The sequence below is a fragment of the Ranitomeya variabilis genome, chromosome 2 (genome assembly GCF_051348905.1).
Source record: "Ranitomeya variabilis isolate aRanVar5 chromosome 2, aRanVar5.hap1, whole genome shotgun sequence".
NCBI classification, from domain to species: domain Eukaryota; kingdom Metazoa; phylum Chordata; class Amphibia; order Anura; family Dendrobatidae; genus Ranitomeya; species Ranitomeya variabilis.
The window spans coordinates 962,969,174-962,989,879 of NC_135233.1; the positions used below are offsets into that span (position 1 = coordinate 962,969,174).

Below are 20,706 nucleotides of genomic sequence, written 5' to 3' on the forward strand. Positions count from 1 at the left end.
TGCTATCCACAACGTATTTCATAGGTCCTTGTTGCGGCGGTACGTTGTGCCTGTGGTTCCCTCTGCTGAGCCTCCTGCTCCGGTGTTGGTTGAGGGCGAGTTGGAGTACGTGGTGGAGAAGATCTTGGATTCTCGTCTCTCCAGGCGGAGGCTTCAGTACCTGGTCAAGTGGAAGGGCTATGGTCAGGAAGATAATTCCTGGGTGGTCGCCTCTGATGTTCATGCGGCCGATTTAGTTCGTGCCTTTCACGCCGCTCATCCTGATCGCCCTGGTGGTCGTGGTGAGGGTTCGGTGACCCCTCACTAAGGGGGGGGTACTGTTGTGATTTTGCTTTTTGCTCCCTCTAGTGGTCATTAGTGAATTGACTCTGGAGCGTCTGTCTTTTTCTTTATCCTCACCTGGGCCGTTAGTTCAGGGGCGTTGCTATATAAGCGCCTTGGACCTTCAGTTCAATGCCTGGCATCGTTGAAATCAGAGCTAATCTGTTGTGCTCTTGTCCTTGGATCCTGGTTCCTGTATTTCTAGCTAAGTCTGCTTCCTTGCTTTTTGCTTTTGTTTTGTTTTGTATTTTTGTCCAGCTTGTTCCAATCTGTATCCTGTCCTTTGCTGGAAGCTCTAGGGGGCTGGTGTTCTCCCCCCGGACCGTTAGACGGTTCGGGGGTTCTTGAATCTCCAGCGTGGATTTTTATAGGGTTTTTGTTGACCAGATAAGTTATCTTGCTTTATTCTGCTATTAGTAAGCTGGCCTCTCTTTGCTGAACCTGGTTCATTTCTGTGTTTGTCATTTCCTCTTACCTCACCGTTATTATTTGTGGGGGGCTTGTATCTTGCTTTGGGGTCCCTTTCTCTGGAGGCAAGAGAGGTCTTTGTTTTCTTCTCCTAGGGGTAGTTAGATTCTCCGGCTGGCGCGAGTCATCTAGCGATCACCGTAGGCATGATCCCTGGCTACTTCTAGTGTTGGCGTTAGGAGTAGCTATTTGGTCAACCCAGTTACCACAGCCCTATGAGCAGGATTTTTGTATTTCGCAGACTTACACGTTCCTTTGAGACCCTGTCCACTGGGGTCATAACACTCCACGCAAAATCCCACCCCGTGGGGTCAGAATGATCACAAGAACGGTGAGCAAAAATCCCAGAACCACGCGGGGGGACCTAGTGAATGAACTGCAGAGAGCTGGGACCAATGTAACAAGGCCTACCATAAGTAACACACTACGCCACCATGGACTCAGATCCTGCAGTGCCAGACGTGTCCCACTGCTTAAGCCAGTACATGTCCGGGCCCGTCTGAAGTTTGCTAGAGAGCATTTGGATGATCCAGAGGAGTTTTGGGAGAATGTCATATGGTCTGATGAAACCAAACTGGAACTGTTTGGTAGAAACACAACTTGTCGTGTTTGGAGGAAAAAGAATACTGAGTTGCATCCATCAAACACCATACCTACTGTAAAGCATGGTGGTAGAAACATCATGCTTTGGGGCTGTTTCTCTGCAAAGGGGCCAGGACGACTGATCCGGGTACATGAAAGAATGAATGGGGCCATGTTTCGTGAGATTTTGAGTGCAAACCTCCTTCCATCAGCAAGGGCATTGAAGATGAAACGTGGCTGGGTCTTTCAACATGACAATGATCCAAAGCACACCGCCAGGGCAATGAAGGAGTGGCTTCGTAAGAAGCATTTCAAGGTCCTGGAGTGGCCTAGCCAGTCTCCAGATCTCAACCCTATAGAAAACCTTTGGATGGAGTTGAAAGTCCGTGTTGCCAAGCGAAAAGCCAAAAACATCACTGCTCTAGAGGAGATCTGCATGGAGGAATGGGCCAACATACCAACAACAGTGTGTGGCAACCTTGTGAAGACTTACAGAAAACGTTTGACCTCTGTTATTGCCAACAAAGGATAGATTACAAAGTATTGAGATGAAATTTTGTTTCTGACCAAATACTTATTTTCCACCATAAAATGCAAATAAAATGATAAAAAAACAGACAATGTGATTTTCTGGATTTTTTTTTCTCAGTTTGTCTCCCATAGTTGAGGTCTACCTATGATGTAAATTACAGACGCCTCTCATCTTTTTAAGTGGTGGAACTTGCACTATTGTTGACTGACTAAATACTTTTTTGCCCCACTGTATCTAATTGCTGGGGGTCTAACACTAGGGACAGCCCCTGATCAGAATGAATGGGAAATAAGTACGTGCGACAGATGCCGGATTCACACCAAGTATGGTCCGTTGACTGGCTGCAGATCTTCTGACCTGAACTTGATTTCCTCATATATGCTTATGGGGCTGTTGAGTTTGTGTAAGTGACCTGCAGCCTGGCCTTGATTTACAAATGTGTGATCGCAGCACAACCTCTTCATTCTGCTGACATTTGCAGAAAATTTTCTGTGGTACAAAAATACACTTCGGGGGGACTAATTGTTGATTTACGCAACAATTAAGTGACTTTTTAAAAATTTGCATTTCATAAATCAGCCTAAACCATCTGGAGAAGCCAAACTGACTTAAAAATCTGAACATTTACTAAATAACCAACGAAAAGTTTAAAAATTGCGCAGAACCTTTAGGAATTTGTTGCAAATGAAAAAGTTTCTAATTGACAGATATTCAAATAAAGAAATGGTGAAAATGCAATAGTGAATGGAGCGCCGAGTGTTATATATCGGATATAGCTAATATTATTGGGGGACTCTCATTAATATCTTCATGACCTAAAACCATTAATGATGACACATAATATAATGACACATCAGAGACAACGATGACTTAGTAGAGATGCAATCCCGGATTCCATGTGTGAAGAGCTCATGAGAATATTATATAGAAAGTATTTCTGCCAAACGTAATCCGATACTGTATGTAGGAGCTGTGAAATGCTTTGAAAATTTGACCTTTACCTGACTCTTGTAAATTAGTTAGAACTTTGTCATATTCTTAGGCATCAATTGTTTTACTAGCAAACAAACATAGTAGAATAGTAGATTTCGACATCCTCACTTGTGTAAACTTGTGAAAGTCAGATAAACTCTTATCTATTTACACATAGAGAGCTGACTCCATGGTGATAATGAAGATATAATAGGACTAGTTTACAAACCTAGATGCCCATAGCAACATCACAATTGTCAGTTAGATATGGTTATTTAACAGTCATGTTTGCCAGATCCAAACATATCAATCCTTACAAGTACAGTAGCAATGTACCCTACGTGATGCTTAACACTTTGTTGTGGTTAATGCCCTGTAAGTGTACATGTGTAATAGCTGAGTATTGTGCATGTAATACTAACGTGCTGTCTGAGAGGTGGGCCACATGTGGAGATGGACGCTCAGTGCTACCACGCATTCCCTTCTAGCATCGGCCAACATATATAAAAGTGCCAGGGTAGGCACCATTGGGCAGTTTGGGCAGACACCAATGTTTGTCAGTGAAGAGGGTGCCTGACTGTACAATCCAATTATGCAGCCGTTGACTATAGGAGCGATTTGAATGATAAGAAAGCAGAAAAAGGTTCAAACCGAAGAACAACTGGCAAGGGGCAGAATCAGAATCAAAGTGCTAAATAAGTGAAAGAAGGGTCAAATAGGCCAAGGGTTAATCAGAGTGGTCTGGAAAGAGTTGGGTCAGAACCAGTGATGTGGTCAGGTAAACAGGTAATGACCTGCCGATCTAGATGCACTTACACATTTAAACCTTGATCTACCATTCTCTGCTACTGGTAACTTTAGGCCTGTGACCTCAAAACAATGGACAGCACAGGTAGCACCATGACTTCGCCGCATCTCTCAGCCTGATCTTGCACGCATGCTGGTGGAGTTATTTTGACCCAGAGTGCAATTTATTTTTTTTTAAGGAACCCTTTAGAGCATTGCATTTTTTAGGAGCACTGGGAACAGTACTACTATTTGTGGAGAACTCAGGGGACATTATTACTATTTGAGGGACACTCAACTCACACTCATTATTCCTATTTTGGGCTCAGCTGGAACACTATTATTTGTTATGTGGGCACTAGTGTTGAGCATTCCGATACCGCAGGTATCGGGTATCGGCCGATACTTGCGGGTATCGGAATTCCGATACCGAGATCCGATACTTTTGTGGTATCGGGTATCGGTATCGAAACAACATTAATGTGTAAAATTAAGAATTAAAATAAAAAATATTGCTATACTCACCTCTCCGACGCAGCCTGGACCTCACAGAGGGAACCGGCAGCGTTCTTTGCTTAAAATGCGCTTTTGCTTCCTTCCGTGACGTCACGGCTTGTGATTGGTCGCGTCGCCCATGTGACCGCGACGCGACCAATCACAAGCCGGAACGTAATTTTAAATTCCTGAATGCCTAGAATTAGGCATTGAGGACCTGAAAATTACGTCACGGCTTGCTGTGATTGGTCGCGTCGCGGGCGGCCACATGGGCGGCACGCGACCAATCACAAGCCGTGACGTCACGGAAGGAAGTAAAAGCGCGCATTTTAAGCAAAGAACGCTGCCGGTTCCCTCGGTGAGGTCCAGGCTGCGTCGGAGAGGTGAGTATAGCAATATTTTTTATTTTAATTCTTTATTTTACACATTAATATGGTTCCCAGGGCCTGAAGGAGAGTTTCCTCTCCTTCAGACCCTGGGAACCATCAGGAATACCGTCCGATACTTGAGTCCCATTGACTTGTATTGGTATCGGGTATCGGTATCGGATTAGATCCGATACTTTGCCGGTATCGGCCGATACTTTCCGATACCGATACTTTCAAGTATCGGACGGTATCGCTCAACACTAGTGGGCACTGAATGGTTATAATTATTTTTTAAGTACCGTATGTATTCAGAGGGCACTATTTCTGTTTGGAATATTTGGGCAACATTATTGCTTATTAAAAGGGCTTATTAGGGGAATTATTACTGATTATTACTGTGTAAGGAGCACTCTTGAAGCATTATTACTTTATAAGGGTCATTCAAGGGTAATATGCTATAGAGGGTTCTCAGGGCATTGGGGGAATTATGGCACACTTACTTTCTAGTACTTTCCACCTTCTGAAGCATAGAATATGTCAGTATTGTATTTGTCATTAATAGTTGTGGGGGCATTGTCTATCTGGCATTATTGTTTTCAGGTACACTGCCACTGTTGCACATTTTTTGAGGGTAATTAATGACACCAATGTTTCTAAAGTAAAGTGTTTTAGGACACTCACCGTGACAGTAGCTTATCTAACAGGAAAACAAAAAGATTTGGAGTTGAATTCAGCTGAGAGGCCCCGATACCGGTCAGATGGACAAAAAGTTCTGTCGAAATTGACAGGTTAGGATCACTTTCAGTAAAGTGTGTGGGGTTTTTTAGCGGTTGTAGATGGGGATGAGAAGTTCTGAGATTGAATATGGGCCTGTAATGCTCATGCCCTAAATTAGTGACCATTAGCCTAGTACAGGCAATGCCAGCCTGCCGCATCTGCAACCACTAGTGATGAGCGAGTGTACTCGTTGCTCGGCTGTCCTCCGAGTATTTGTTAGTGTTCGGAGAACAAGTTTTGATCGCCACAGCTGAATGATTTACAGCTACTAGACAGCTTGATTACATGTGAGGATTCCCTAGCAACCAGGCAACCCCCCACATGTACTCCGCCTTGCTAATAGCTGTAAGGCTGAGTTCACACGTAGCAGAATTGCCGCGGATATTTCCGCGGCAATTCTGCGCCTCCTGCCGCGGGTATATCGCATGCAGAATTTGCATGCATATACCCGCAGAAAACTAGCGTTTTGCAAGCATAATTAGCTTGCAGAATGCTAGCGTTTTCCAAGCGATCTGTAGCATCGCTTGGAAAACTGTTTGACAGGTTGGTCACACTTGTCAAACATAGTGTTTGACAAGTGTGACCAACTTTTTACTATAGATGCTGCCTATGCAGCATCTATAGCAAAATATAGAATGTTAAAAATAATGAAAAAAAGAAAAAAAAAGGTTATACTCACCTCAGCGGCGTCCGTTCCTAAAGCTGTGTGTTCAGGACCTTCCATTGACGTAGCGGTCACGTGACCGCCGGTCATGTGACTGCGACGTCATCGCAGGTCCTTCACACACACCTCGGAAGCCGCTGAGAAGGTCGGGCCACCAGAAGGTGAGTATATCGCTATTTTTTATTTTAATTCTTTTTTTTTTACCACTTATATGGTGCCCAGTCCGTGGAGGAGAGTCTCCTCTCCTCCACCCTGGGTACCAACCGCACTTGATCTGCTTACTTCCCGCATGGTGTGCACAGCCCCGTGCGGGAAGTAAGCAGATCAATGCACTCCTATGTGTGTAGAATCGCCGCGATTCCGCAATTTTAATGAACATGCTGCGTTTTTTTCTGGATTGCGATTCTGCTCAGGAAAAAAATGCAGCATGTGCACAAAAAATGCGGATTGCATTCTGTCACATAGGATGCTTAATATTAGCTTTTTTTTCGCGGTTTTATAGCGTTTTTATAGCGAATAACCGCGAAAAAAACGCAAAAAATCTGCTACGTGTGCACACAGCCTTAATCATTCAGCTGAGGTGATGAAACCATCTCTGAACACTAAAATAAAACTTGAAGGTCACCCGAGCGTGCTCGGGAAAACCAGAGCAATGAGTACACTCGCTCATCACTAGCAACCACCTGTGATGCATTTTTATATTGCCAACACCATTGATCATACCAGTAGGTTCGCTATGCCAAATCAGTGTAATCATGAACTATAGCGAATGGGCTATTCTGTAAAAAGACCCAAATGAATTGGTTTAATGTTCTAATCTATTAGGCTGCATGCACTGCTATTGGCAATCACCTGCTGTGAAATATTTTTAGAAACTGTTCTTGTTATATATTGCTACCAAGCTCTGTTCCTCAATACTAGAATATAGCTGCCATGCCTTTATTCACCATTTTTTATAGCCAACAAGATTTGTGCCACTATTCTGTGAATAACCCTTTCATTCGTGCCCCCATTGAGATTCTGTAACTACAGTATTATGGCAAGTTGCCTAATTATCTGTGTCAGAAACTGTGCCATGTTTAGGGTAAAACATTGCACAGTAAAAACTGACTGGTTTACACAAGAATTGTGTAAAAGTTTGTACAAGAATTGGTATATTCATAATGTCTGCTTCCCTTCTCTACTGTTACACTCCAGTATTCAAAGTATGTAGACCAGAATTCACATACACTAGTAATGATGCAATTTAACTTAGAGACAAACTATAGACTCCCGATGTGTCATATCCATATTTTAATAAGTGATGAGAAGCTGCACTGTGGTCTCCAACGTCGATGTAGCATAAGTAATAGTAAATAGGAAAGTCAAAAATTTCATTAAAATAGATAGGAAACGAAGACCTCACTGATGGTACGGCGTGTAATAGCATCAATCAGCAAATGAAACGGTCCTTATTTTTATCTTTGCTACTGGGACCCCATCTTCTATGCCACCATCTTTTTGACTCTACTATAAACAGTTTTCTTCCATTTTGTTTGCTTAGCAGAATCTTACAAGTTGGTTGTTGTTTAGAAAAAGACCCCTAACTTGTGCTGCTCCCACCTTACTGACAAAATACAGATGGTCCCTTGTACTAATACATGGAATCAGAACCACCAAACCACAGCTGCCTACAAAGGTGCCGCCAGCCCAAAGTGATTCCATGTGAATTGGTGGTTGTTTCACATGATGTTGTAACAGAAGAAACATTAGTGTCTCTTTCCTTACCTTCCAGTAGTTCTGTTTGTTGGTGAATGATTAGTTGATCTATCTGTAAAAATAACAAATATATGAAAACATGAAAATAATAACTGTATCAAAGCACCAAGAAGTTGCATGCATGAAACCTTCTACAGAGACTTTTCTAACCTTTTTACTGCCTTAAAGTGAACCTGTCAGCAGGATTGTGCACAGTAACCTATAGACAGGGTCAGGTTGGTGTCGTTATGCTGATTAAAATGATACCTTGGTTGATGAAATCCATCTTGTGGTTGTTGTTTCATCTTTATTTTCAGTTATGAGTTAATGATACGCTCGTGCTACGGGGCGGGTATGTGGGGGGGTCTTCATGGGGTGCTCTGATTAGTTATTCATACTGATGGCTTCTGACAGGTCACTGATTCCTCACTGACCTGCCCCCTAGTTTAGACAATGAACACTATAAAGATTTTTTTTTAAAATCACCTTCTGCAGGCAGGCGCCTGCAGCGCTACAGCATGATCACACCTATAATGTGTCTTTAATTATTGTTTTTGATGGTATACATAAATTTAGAAAAAAACTGTCTGAAAATGGCACCTGCCATGGCTGTACAGTAGCAGCTATCAGCGATCTGATAGCTGCTACTGCGCAGGCGCCGGTGGCCCATCTTGCTAGAGAAAAAATTGTCTTTTCCAAGATGGCGCCGGCTGAACTTGCGCAGTAGCATCTATCAGATCACCGATAGCTGCTACTGTGCAGGCACGGCCGGCACCATTTTCAGACAGATTTGGTTTTTCATTTTAATTTATGTATACCATCAAAAACAATAATTAACTACATATTATAGATGCAATCATGTGGCCTGCCTGTAAAAGGTGATTTATAAAAAATATATATATAATATTCATTATGCAAGCTAGGGGCAGGTCACTGAGGGATCAGTGACCTGTCAGAAGCCATACTGCTGAATAAGCAGAGCACCACATGAAGACCCCCCACAGGCCACCCCGGAGCACAAGCATATCATTAACTCAAAACTGAAAATAAAGACCGATTTCATAAACCAAGGTATCATTTTAATCAGGGCAATGGCGCCAACCTTACACTGTCTGCAGGTTACTGTGCACAATTCTCCTGACAGGTTCTCTTTAATTACAGCTAAAGTGAAGCTTAGCATATCAATAAATTCCAAGTCACACTGAAAAGTTTTATAATATATGGGGACAATGTCTTAACAAGTATTAGTGCAATAAAGGCAAAATATTTTTTAGGATATTAAGTAAAAATATGGTGAAGTTATAGATCTGCCCCCCCCCCCCCCGGTGGCCGCTGTTGTAATTACATTGCTGCCTAGTCTGCTGAAATGGTTGGTGACCACTCCCTCCATCCTTCAAAAGGTCACCTGATGCATCAGCTGACTGTTGGTTATATAGGTCCTTTTGGAGACCAACCTATCTGGAGATAGGAGCTTGCTGAGTGCTGTGGTTCTTCAGCTGAATACTGATATATGGTGCCTTACTCTGCTCTGTGGTGCATTGCATCAGAGAAAGCTAAGTGTGGTGTTTATTGATTCTTTGTCCCTTTGTTGTCTGTAACTTTCCCCTGTGTTGTATTAGTGCAGCGGTGGGACCAGTGCTTTCACCTGCCAGTTCCCTACTTAGGGACAGGTGCAGGGCAAGTGAGGGATTAGGTATCCTGCTCGATGATGGGGTAAAATAACCCGTATAGGGATGATAGAAAGAGCAGGGCACATCCTCAGGTGAGTGCAGGAGGTGTCCAATTCCCCGTTCCCTACCAACAGGGCCCCACCATTGTTAAAGTGTCCCCGGTGTACCCTTGTGTGTTTCGCCGTTTTGTGACTGACCTCTCGTCGGGTCGTGTCACGCCAGGCAGATCTGGCCTCTCAAATTAAAACTTTTTTTCCTTTCAGGTCATTGGGGGTTAATGCAGTTTCCCCCTGAGTGGCCGCTGGTGTAATTACATTGCTGCCTAGTCTGCTGATGTGGTTGGTGACCACTCCCTCCATCCTTCAAAAGGTCACCTGATGCATCAGCTGACTGTTGGTTATACAGGTCCTTTTGGAGACCAACCTAGCAGGAGACAGGAGATTGCTGAGTGCCGTGATTCTTCAGCTGAATACTGATGTGTGGTGCCTTTCTCTGCTGTGCGGTGTATTGCAGCAGAGTAAGCTAAGTGTGGTGTTTATTGTTTCTTTGTCCTTTTGTTGTGTGCAACTTTCTCCTGTGTTGTATTAGTGCAGCGGTGGGACCTGTGCTCTCACCTGCCAGTTCCCTACTTAGGGATAGGTGCAGGGCAAGTGAGGGATTAGGTATCCTGCTCGGCAATGGGGTGAAAGAACCCATATAGGGACGATAGTAAGAGGAGGGCACATCTTCAAGTGAGTGCAGGAGGAGTCCAATTCCCTGTTCCCTACCGACAGGGCCCACCATTGTTAAAGTGTCCCCAGTGTACCCTTGTGTGTTTTGCCTTTTTGTGACTGACCTCTTGTCGGTTCGTTTCACGCTAGGACAGTCACTTCATGACAATATCTATATCAGCTGCTATGGGGCCCTTGACATCAATGGGGTCTGGGTCTCCTAGCATGTGTTATCCAATCTCCACAGTCAATACTGCTCCACCCATCCCACTAAAGTTTGGCATGGTTAGGAATAATAGTTGTAATGTTATCTTATCTTCTTTGTCCACTGCATGGAGGGTATACACTCACCGGCCACTTTATTAGGTACACCATGCTAGTAACGGGTTGGACCCCCTTTTGCCTTCAGAACTGCCTCAATTCTTCGTGGCATAGATTCAACAAGGTGCTGGAAGCATTCCTCAGAGATTTTGGTCCATATTGACATGATGGCATCACACAGTTGCCGCAGATTTGTCGGCTGCACATCCCAAAGATGCTCCATACAAGGCAGGATGGATCCATGCTTTCATGTTGTTTACGCCAAATTTTGACCCTACCATCCGAATGTCGCAGCAGAAATCGAGACTCATCAGACCAAGCAACGTTTTTCCAATCTTCTACTGTCCAATTTCGATGAGCTTGTACAAATTGTAGCCTCAGTTTCCTGTTCTTAGCTGAAAGGAGTGGTACCCGGTGTGGTCTTCTGCTGCTGTAGCCCATCTGCCTCAAAGTTCGATGCACTGTGCGTTCAGAGATGCTCTTAGGCCTACCTTGGTTGTAACGGGTGGCGATTTGAGTCACTGTTGCCTTTCTATCAGCTCGAACCAGTCTGCCCATTCTCCTCTGACCTCTGGCATCAACAAGGCATTTCCGCCCACAGAACTGCCGCTCACTGGATTTTTTTTCTTTTTCGGACCATTCTCTGTAAACCCTAGAGATGGTTGTGCGTGAAAATCCCAGTAGATCAGCAGTTTCTGAAATACTCAGACCAGCCCTTCTGGCACCAACAACCATGCCACGTTCAAAGGCACTCAAATCACCTTTCTTCCCCATACTGATGCTCGGTTTGAACTGCAGGAGATTGTCTTGACCATGTCTACATGCCTAAATGCACTGAGTTGCCGCCATGTGATTGGCTGATTAGAAATTAAGTGTTAACAAGAAGTTGGACAGGTGTACCTAATAAAGTGGCCGGTGAGTGTATATTAGGGCTTATTAGGTCTCTTTAGGGCGAGTCTATTATGAACTTGGGCAACAGAGGCATAACTACAATAGATGCTGGGGATGCAATCGCACCCGGTCCCTGGATTCTAATGGACCCAAAAATAATTATAATGATAATAATAATTTTTATTTATATAGTGCCAACATATTCCGCAGCACCTTACAATTAAGCGGGGACATGTACAAACAATAAATTCGGTACGAATTAAGACAATTTAAACAGTGACATTAGGAGTGAGGTCCCTGCTCACAAGCTTACAATCTACAAGGAAATGGGGGGACACAATAGGTGAAAAGTGATTGTTATTTCAGGTCTGGCAATTATAATACATAGGGATTTTCATACAAAGCTGCATGATCCGGTCATCAGCCCGTGTGTTTAAGTGCAATAGTCAAGTATCAAGTGCAGTTATCATCATGTGCGTGGAGGGTGTGGACACAGATGAATAGTAGGGTGCAGATTTAGAGTAATATTTGGAAGGAGGGAACAGGGCAAAGTTAGTTTACTGATTAGTTGACGTGGTAGGCTTGTTTGAAGAGATGGGTTTTCAAAGCGCGCTTGAATAGGTCGGGGCTAGGTATCATCCTGATCGTCTGGGGAAGTGCATTCCAGAGAGCTGGCGCAGCACGAGCCAAAAAGCCCCTTTGTCCTATTTAAAACGGCCAATGCAATTGGACTTGCAATAATTGGGAACCTCGCTGGAGCTTTTGCATCGAGGCCCATAAGCCTCTTGTTATACCACTGGGGGGTGCCATATTGCTTTATTTACTGTGTCAACCTCTGCAGAAAGGTAGGGATTACTTGGATTATCCATCATAAATGTTCTAATTTATTTATTCCAACATATATTTCTCCAGGTGGAAATCATGTAGTATACTCTCCGGTCTATATCTATTTGTACTTTATACAGTTACCTCTTTTTATGTATATTTAATAAAGATATATCATTTTAGTGGGGGGGGTTGTTGTTTTCTTTCAAAACAATGCCAATGTGATTACAAGGCCCCTGGCAGCTCGAATCAGCAACCCTCACTGCCCTCCCCCAGCCCAAAGATCGTCAATCAGCTAGAGATCGATTCTGTGGACAACAATGATGCTTCAAGGTAATGGGGCGCAAAGGGTCTGGAACCAAATGTAATTTTGGGTTAAGATGGTCTTGATGCTGGGGACTAGTGTCATAAGCCTGGAATGGGTTGATATCATAACTGATAACAGCACCTACTGGCTGCACAGCACTGTTAAAAACCCATAATATAAAGACACTGTGACTATGTCCTTCGGATCGGCAGCAGAACCATGGCTGCTTATTCAACCTTCTGGTGTATGGCTACATTAGCATGGACTATTCTAAAACTTCTATTGATGATGGGTAAAGTAGTATAGCAGCATATACTTTTGCTCATTTGGAACGCATAAGCTCCAACTGGGGTGGTTATTACCACAATGAGAAAGTTATAGTTCTTCAGTTGTAACCATGCATTACCTGGGTAGGAGACTCAGATATGTTTCTACTCCCCTGTGCTGACCTCCTGGCTTCACCTTCAGATGAAGTTGGATTGAAATGAGAGAAAGAGTTTGAGGTGGATGTTGATGCAGTGATCCAGATCTATCAGGAATGTGGGACCATAGGAGGGGGAAAGGGTCCATCGCCACTATTGGAACAGGGCATCATGCTGTAGTATGGTTCCAGGCGGGTGACATTGTTCTTTTTATTTGCCAGTCATAGTTGTGGATTCTTGTACATATTAATTAACTTAAAGTCAATGCATCTTGTGAATAGAATATGACATATTGACTGCGGCCAAGAACCCACTGATTAACCCCTAGTTTGATAATTGAAGCTGGAAACTCATTTTTTTCATTGGGGTCAAAATCCTATAGTGGTCTGATACGGATTTAGGTCAGAAATCCGGTACAAAGAAGTAACCTTACCCACTAGGGTTTGAGGCTCTGTTTTCTCATACCCAGAACGTGAGGTCTGTTAAACTTCAGTGGTCATTGCGTTATACTGTATTAACCACACCCGGTGTGTTGGAGTGGAATATTACGGAAGTTATTTAACCCCTTCACCCCCGGAGCTTTTTCCGTTTTTCCGTTTTCGTTTTTCGCTCCCCTCCTTCCCAGAGCCATAACTTTTTTATTTTTCTGTCAATTTGGCCATGTGAGGGCTCATTTTTTGCGGGACGAGTTGTACTTTTGAACGACATCATTGGTTTTACCATGTCGTGTACTAGAAAACGGGAAAAAAATTCCAAGTGCAGTGAAATTGCAAAAAAAGTGCAATCCCACACTTGTTTTTTGCTTGCCTATTTTGCTAGGTTCACTAAATGCTAAAACTGACCTGCCATTATGATTCTCCAGGTCAGTACGAGTTCATAGACACCAAACATGACTAGGTTCTTTTTTACCTAAGTGGTGAAAAAAAATTCCAAACTTTGCAAAAAAATAAATAAATAAAATTGCGCCATTTTCCGATACCCGTAGCGTCTCCATTTTTCGTGATCTGGGGTCGGGTGAGGGCTTATTTTTTGCGTGCCGAGCTGGCATTTTTAATGATAGCATTTCGGTGCAGATACGTTCTTTTGATCGCCCGTTATTGCATTTTAATGCAATGTCGTGGCGACCAAAAAAACGTAAATCTGGCGTTTCGATTTTTTTTTTCATTACGCCGTTTAGCGATCAGGTTAATGCTTTTTTTTTATTGATAGATCGGGCGATTCTGAACACGGCGATACCAAATATGTGTAGGTTGGGCTTTTTTTTTATTGATTTATTTTGATTGGGGCGAAAGGGGGGTGATTTAAACTTTTATATTTTTTTCACATTTTTTTTTACTTTTTTTTTTAACTTTTACCATGCTTCTATAGCCTCCATGGGAGGCTAGAAGCAGGCACAGCCCGATCGGCTCTGCTACATAACAGCGATCATCAGATCGCTGTTATGTAGCTAAAATGCAGGTGTGCTGTGAGCGCCGACCACAGGGGGGCGCTCACAGCCACCGGCGATCAGTAACCATAGAGGTCTCAAGGACCTCTATGGTTACAATGCACAAGCATCGCCGACCCCCGATCATGTGACAGGGGTCGGCGATGCGCTCATATCCGGCCGCACGGCCGGATGCGGTAGTTAAATGCCGCTGTCTGAGTTTGACAGCGGCATTTAACTAGTTAATAGCGGCGGGTGATCGCGATTTCACCCGCCGCTATTGCGCGCACATGTCAGCTGTAAAAAACAGCTGACATGTCGCGACTTTGATGTGCGCTCACCGCCGGAGCGCACATCAAAGCGGGGGTCCCGACATGTGACGTACTATTACGTCACATGTCGGGAAGGGTAATGACTAAGAGACTTATTGTGCAATATTTGTATTAGAGACCAGGAATCTATACATATGCAGTCATTGGTTTCTAATAGTGATCTATAGCGCAATCCACTAGTGTTGTATGTTTGCCTGTTATATGAACCTTGCACTTTTTTATGATCATGGTTATATTGATTTTTAAGAAGCATTCAGTAAAAGTTATATTTTAATCCTCTACGCATATACATTCAATTATTAGGATTATACCACAAGCTGAATATGCACACAGTTGTGCTCAAAAATTGACATACCCCGGCAGAATTTTTCTTTTCTTGGCCTTTTTTCAGAGAATATGAATGATAGCACAGAAACTTTTTCTCCACTCATGGTTAGTGGTTGGATGAAGACATTTATTGTCAAACTACTTTGTTTTCTCTTTACATCATAATGACAACCCAAAACATCCAATTGACCCTGATCAAAAGTTCACATACCCTGGTGATTTTGGCCTGATAGCATGCAAAGAAGTTGACACAAATGGGTTTGAATGGCTACTAAACCTAACATCTTCACCTATGACCTGTTTGCTTGTAATTAGTGATGAGCGAATATACTCGTTACTTGAGATATCCCGAGCACACTGGGGTGACCTCCGAGTATTTTTTAGTGCTCGGAGATTTAGTTTTCTTCGCCGCAGCTGAATGAGTTACATCTGTTAGCCAGCATAAGTATATGTGGGGGTTGCCTGGTTGCTAGGGAATCCCCACACGTACTTATGCTGGCTAAGAGATGTAAATCATTCAGCTGCGGCGAAGAAAACTAAATCTCCGAGCACTATAAAATACTCGGAGGACACCCGAGCGTGCTCGGGAAATCTTGAGTAACGAGTATATTCGCTCATCACTACTTCTAATCAGTGTGTATGCATAAAAGCTGAGTGAGTTTCTGGGATCCAAACAGACTCTTGCATCTTTCATCCAGCCACTGACGTTTCTGGATTGTGAGTCATGGGGAGAGCAAAAAAATTGTCAACGGATCTATGGGATAAGTTAGTTGAACTGTATAAAACAGGAAAGGGAACTTCTGGAACAAGGTAATTTGGAGTGATGAGACCAAAATTTAACTTTTTGGCCCAAACCATAAGCATTAAATTTGAAGAGAGGTCAACAAGACCTAAGATGAAAGGAACACCATTCCTACTGTAAAGCACGGAGGTGAATCGCTGATGTTTTACCGATGTGTGAGCTACAAAGGCGCAGGAAACTTGGTCAAAGTTGAAGGAAAGATGAATGCAGCATGTTATCAGCAAATACTGGAGGCAAACTTGCACTCATCAGCCCGGAAGCTGCGCATGGAATGTACTTGGATGTTCCAACATGACAGCGATCCAAAACACAAGGCCAAGTCAACCTGTCATTGGCTACAGCAGAACAAAGTTGTCAGGACTCTGAACATTTTTTATTACCTTTTTGTGCATTACTGCCCTTTTCCAAGATGGCGTCTTTGGTCTCATGTGCACTGTGTCTTCCTGCTATAAAACTCCACCCCAGCCTTCAGTCTGTGCTAGAGTATTCTGCCTTGCATCCAGCTCCTGACCTCTGGTGACTCCCTGGCTATATACCTGCTCCTGTGAACCTGTGTGGTGATCCTGCTACTCTGCTCTGAATTCCTGCTGCATACACCAGTTCCAGTAATCCTCATTCATCTGCTGCTCGTGTTTACTTCCTTATGCATTTGCTGGACATGTAAGCTGTTTCTGCTTTGCAAGAACCTGAGACTATTAACCAGACCTCCCTGGTTGAGCTAAGATATGATTTGAACTGCCTAATAAGCATATCTATCTGTGCCTGGACTAAGACAAGGACTTATTCGTGTCAAGTATCCTCAAGAATAATTGTGCTTCATAGACTTTCTGCATGATTGCATTTTCCTCTGAAGTTTCCTATAGACTGCTGAGCTGCATTTGATATTTGTACCAAGTGTTGTGGACTTGAGTTTCTCTCTGCACCTGTTTGAATCACCGTGTGATAATATAGACTTTACTACTTATAAAACTGTGTCCTGTAGTTGTCTTGTTCCACGCAAAGAGTCTCCTGAGTTATCCCCTATAATTATTACAAAAGTGAAGGTTCTGGAGTGGCCATCTCAGTCTCCTGACCTCAATATCACTGAGTCACGCTGGGGAGATCTCAAGCACGAAGTTCATGCTAGACAGCCCAGGAATTTACTGGAACTGGAGGCTTTTTGCCAAGGAGAGTGTGCAGCTTTACCATCTGAGAAAATAAAGAACCTCATCCACAACTACCACAAAAGACTTCAAGTTGTCATTGATGCTAGAGGGGGCAATATACAGTATTAAGAAATGGGGTATGTGAACTTTTGATCAGGGTCATTTGGATGTTTTGGGTTGTCATTATGATTTAAAAAGAGAAAACACAGTAGTTTGACAATAAATGGCTTCACCCAACCAGTAAGCATAAGTGGAGAAAAAGTTTTGGTATTATCATTCATATTCTCTGAAAAAAGGCCAAGAAAGCAAAAATTCTGCCGGGGTATGTAAACTTTTGAACACAGCTGTATGTTATTAGTACTTAGAAGAATCTGCAGTCATAAGTAAAATTATATTTTCTGACCTGACTAAGATATTCTACTCCTGGAGGACAGTTGGGAAGTTCCGGAGGTGCTGACATGCATGTATTTCTGAAATCCCCTGAATATGGTGGTTGGTTCTGTAAAGTGGAATTTTCACCATAAAACCCATAGCTGGTTTGCCCAGGTATACCTGATAAATATAGAACATACGTGCCAAGTTAATATAAAGCATCTTATTTGGCATAATACAAAGCATTTGCCCTTTTTGGACATCACTATAGATAAAAAACAGGTTTACACAGTGACATTTAGTAGGTGAGGATTAAAAGGAAATACATGAAAAAGGATCAAACCTGAACTGTGTGAACTTTAATAGATCCTGTTTATGGTTACTGGTTAATAGAAGGATAACAAGGAAAAGGAAGAAAACGGTACGAAAACAAGCCTAAAATCTGAAGGATAACTGCAGAGACATGAAACACGACAGAGATAGGAAAGTGACATGTGACAGACAGGTGAGAAGGCTATGTATAAGACACTGGCTTCAGTGGTGAGATTGAGGGGGTTCTCCCCGATTAAGAGGAACAGCTTTTTAAAATAGCAGGCGGTTGCTCGAATTGGCACTTTGATCCGGTTCCCTGGTCCACAATTTTCATTCCACTGAATGTGCATCAAAAGACATACATTCAGTTGAAATATATTGCGGTACAGAAAGCCACCACTTCCAGCACGGCAATAGTTAAAAGCCACCAGGTAATCACAGGCTGGCATCTGATGCTGGCGCATCCACGCCTCAAATGAATGAGGAAGAGGACGCCTCTAGATTGCGACCGAGTAAGGAGAAACTTCTTTATTTTACTGTTTTTTGTACTGAAAGCTGCAATATTGAGACACATGGGGCAGGATGGGAAATCATATGGGGCAGGATGGAGACACATGGGGCAGGATGGGAAATCATATGAGGCAGGACGGAGACACGTTGGAGCAGGATAGAGACACATGAAGGCAAAATGAAAACACATGGGGAAGAATGGAGGCAAATGGGGACAGAATGGAGACACATGGGGACAGTATGGAGACACATGGGGACAGAATGGAAACACATTGGGGCAGGATGTGAGAACACATGGAGGCAGGATAGGAGAACATATGTGGCCAGGAATGAGACACAAGGGGGCCAGAATGGGGGATATTATTACTGTAGGGGCTAATTAAGGGATATTATTATTGCTGTGATGTATTTTATTTTTGAGGATATTGTTTTCAGTGTGTGTGGGGGCTCCTGTTACTGTGCAGGCCAGCACTATGTCTTTGAAAAGTTGGGGAATATGCTCTGGAAGCGGTACTCTAGATAACTGTGTTATTTCCTGCACAGACGAGTCATGGCTGGAAGAAATGATGGCAGTCTGCACTGGATGAAGAAGAAAAGCGAAGATGAAGGATTTCAACTAGAGACGTCACTGGTGAGTCAATGTGTTACTTGCACACTTTACAATATATAGTATATACAGAGCTCCTGTGTGTAATGTCACTGGTGATCCTTGTATTACCTGTACACTGACACTATATACAGAGCTCCTATGTATAATCTCACTGGTGATCACTATTACTTCTACATTGACACTATATACAGAGCTCCTGTGCATAATTTCACTGGTGATCCCTGTATTACATGTACACTGACATTATATACAGAGTGCCTGTGTATAATGTCACTGTTCATCACTATACTACCTCTACACTGTCACTGTATAAAGAGCTTCTGTGTATAAGGTCACTGGTGATCACTGTATTACCTGTACCCTGACACCATATACAGATCTCCTGTGTATAATGGCACTTGTGATCACTGTATTACCTGTACACTATACACTATATACAGAGCTCCTGTGTATAATGTAACTGGTGATCCCTGTATTACCTGTACACTGACACTATATACAGTGCTCCTATGTACAATGTCACTGATGATCCCTGCATTACCTGCACACTGACACTATATACAAAGCTCATGTGAATAATGTCACTGGTGAGTCACTATATTCCCTGTGCACTGACACTATACACTTTATACTACGTACAGAGCTTCTGTGTACAATGATACTTATAGTAATATTAGTATTGTGTTTTTTATTAATGATCAGTATTGCAGTATTCGGTAACTATGTGGTGGTAATATGTGATCTGGTCACGGTGTGGCGGTATTTCTTTCTTGTATGTGGTATTGTTTGGTCACTATATGGTGGTAATATGTGTTCTGGTCACAGTGTTGCAGCATTTATTCCTTGTATGTGGTATTATTCGGTCACTATGTGGTGGTAATATGTGGTCTGGTTATGGTGTCTGGGTATTTCTGTCTTGTATGTGGTATTATTTGGTCACTATGTGGTGGTAATATGTAGTCCTGCCATGGTGTGATGTTATTTGTCCCTCCTATGTGGCATTATTGGTCATACCGCTGCATGACCAGCTCTATCCTCACCTACTGTATTCTCACCCATCCCTTGTAGATTGTGAGCCTTCGCAGGCAGGGTCCTCTCTCCTCCTGTACCAGTTATGACTTGTATTGTTTAAGATTATTGTACTTGTTTTTATTATGTATACCCCTCCTCACATGTAAAGCGCCATGGAATAAATGGCGCTATAACAATAAATAATAATAGTAATAATAATTTTAAAATATGAATGTGACACATTCCCTTAAAGAAAAATAAATATACAGTATACCTAAATAGAGTATTGGATATTTTAAGAAATGTTTAATAGGTTACAGTAGAGTAGGCTCTGCCAAAAGGGTCTACCTTGTATTGGTAGAGGCTTAAAAAATATTTTGGCCAAAACAAAAGCTGAAGGCTATGTATGGATTTGGTGTTTGATGGTAACTGTTAATGTATGATTGGTGTAGAAGTGGAGTTTTTCCAAGAATGGGCGGTGAGACTGTGGATGGTTCCAGGGGTGGAGGCGGAGCTGAGGTAGAACCTGAATGAAGTCTCATGGGGGCCTGAAAATGTTGCCAGTATGGAGCCCTGAAATCTGTGGTGGCAGCCCTGAATGGCTGGCTCACAAGAGCGTAAACATGACTGATTGCTATCCAGTGTTTTAACGGATAGCACTCAGCACAATGTTATACTGTGGACAGTGCAGATATGCAATTTTTTTTCTCATGACAATTCAGCGTGAGAAAACAACCACAGCATGCTGCATGTGCATCTGATAGGATCACGAGCACCTATGCAAGTCTATTGATGCATATGAAACGTCGGACTGTACTCAGATGTTATCCGAGTGCAGTCCCATATCCGACAATGGAGAAAATGGAGAAATTACATTTTACTTCTTCTCTGTATCTGCACTGCAATTATTTCATGTGAGAAAATCGAATCACACTAAGGGACAGTCGGATTAAACTCTGACAAGGTTTGATCTTAGTGACATTAGCATCATCGACCCATTTCTCTCGCATG

The 20,706-nt window shown here is 42.8% G+C and overlaps 1 protein-coding gene across 1 annotated transcript in view; it reads right to left on the reverse strand.

The window, feature by feature from the left end:
* The window catches only part of LOC143810072 (phospholipid scramblase 1-like), a 77,514-nt gene that overhangs the window by 45,562 nt on the left and 11,246 nt on the right, over positions 1–20,706 (reverse strand). Inside the window, exons 3-4 of the mRNA XM_077292959.1 lie at positions 17,284–17,432; positions 7,733–7,775 (exon numbers count right to left, since the gene is read on the reverse strand). Coding sequence (XP_077149074.1) covers positions 7,733–7,775; positions 17,284–17,432 — 192 coding nt within the window. The remainder of the gene's footprint in view (positions 1–7,732; positions 7,776–17,283; positions 17,433–20,706) is intronic.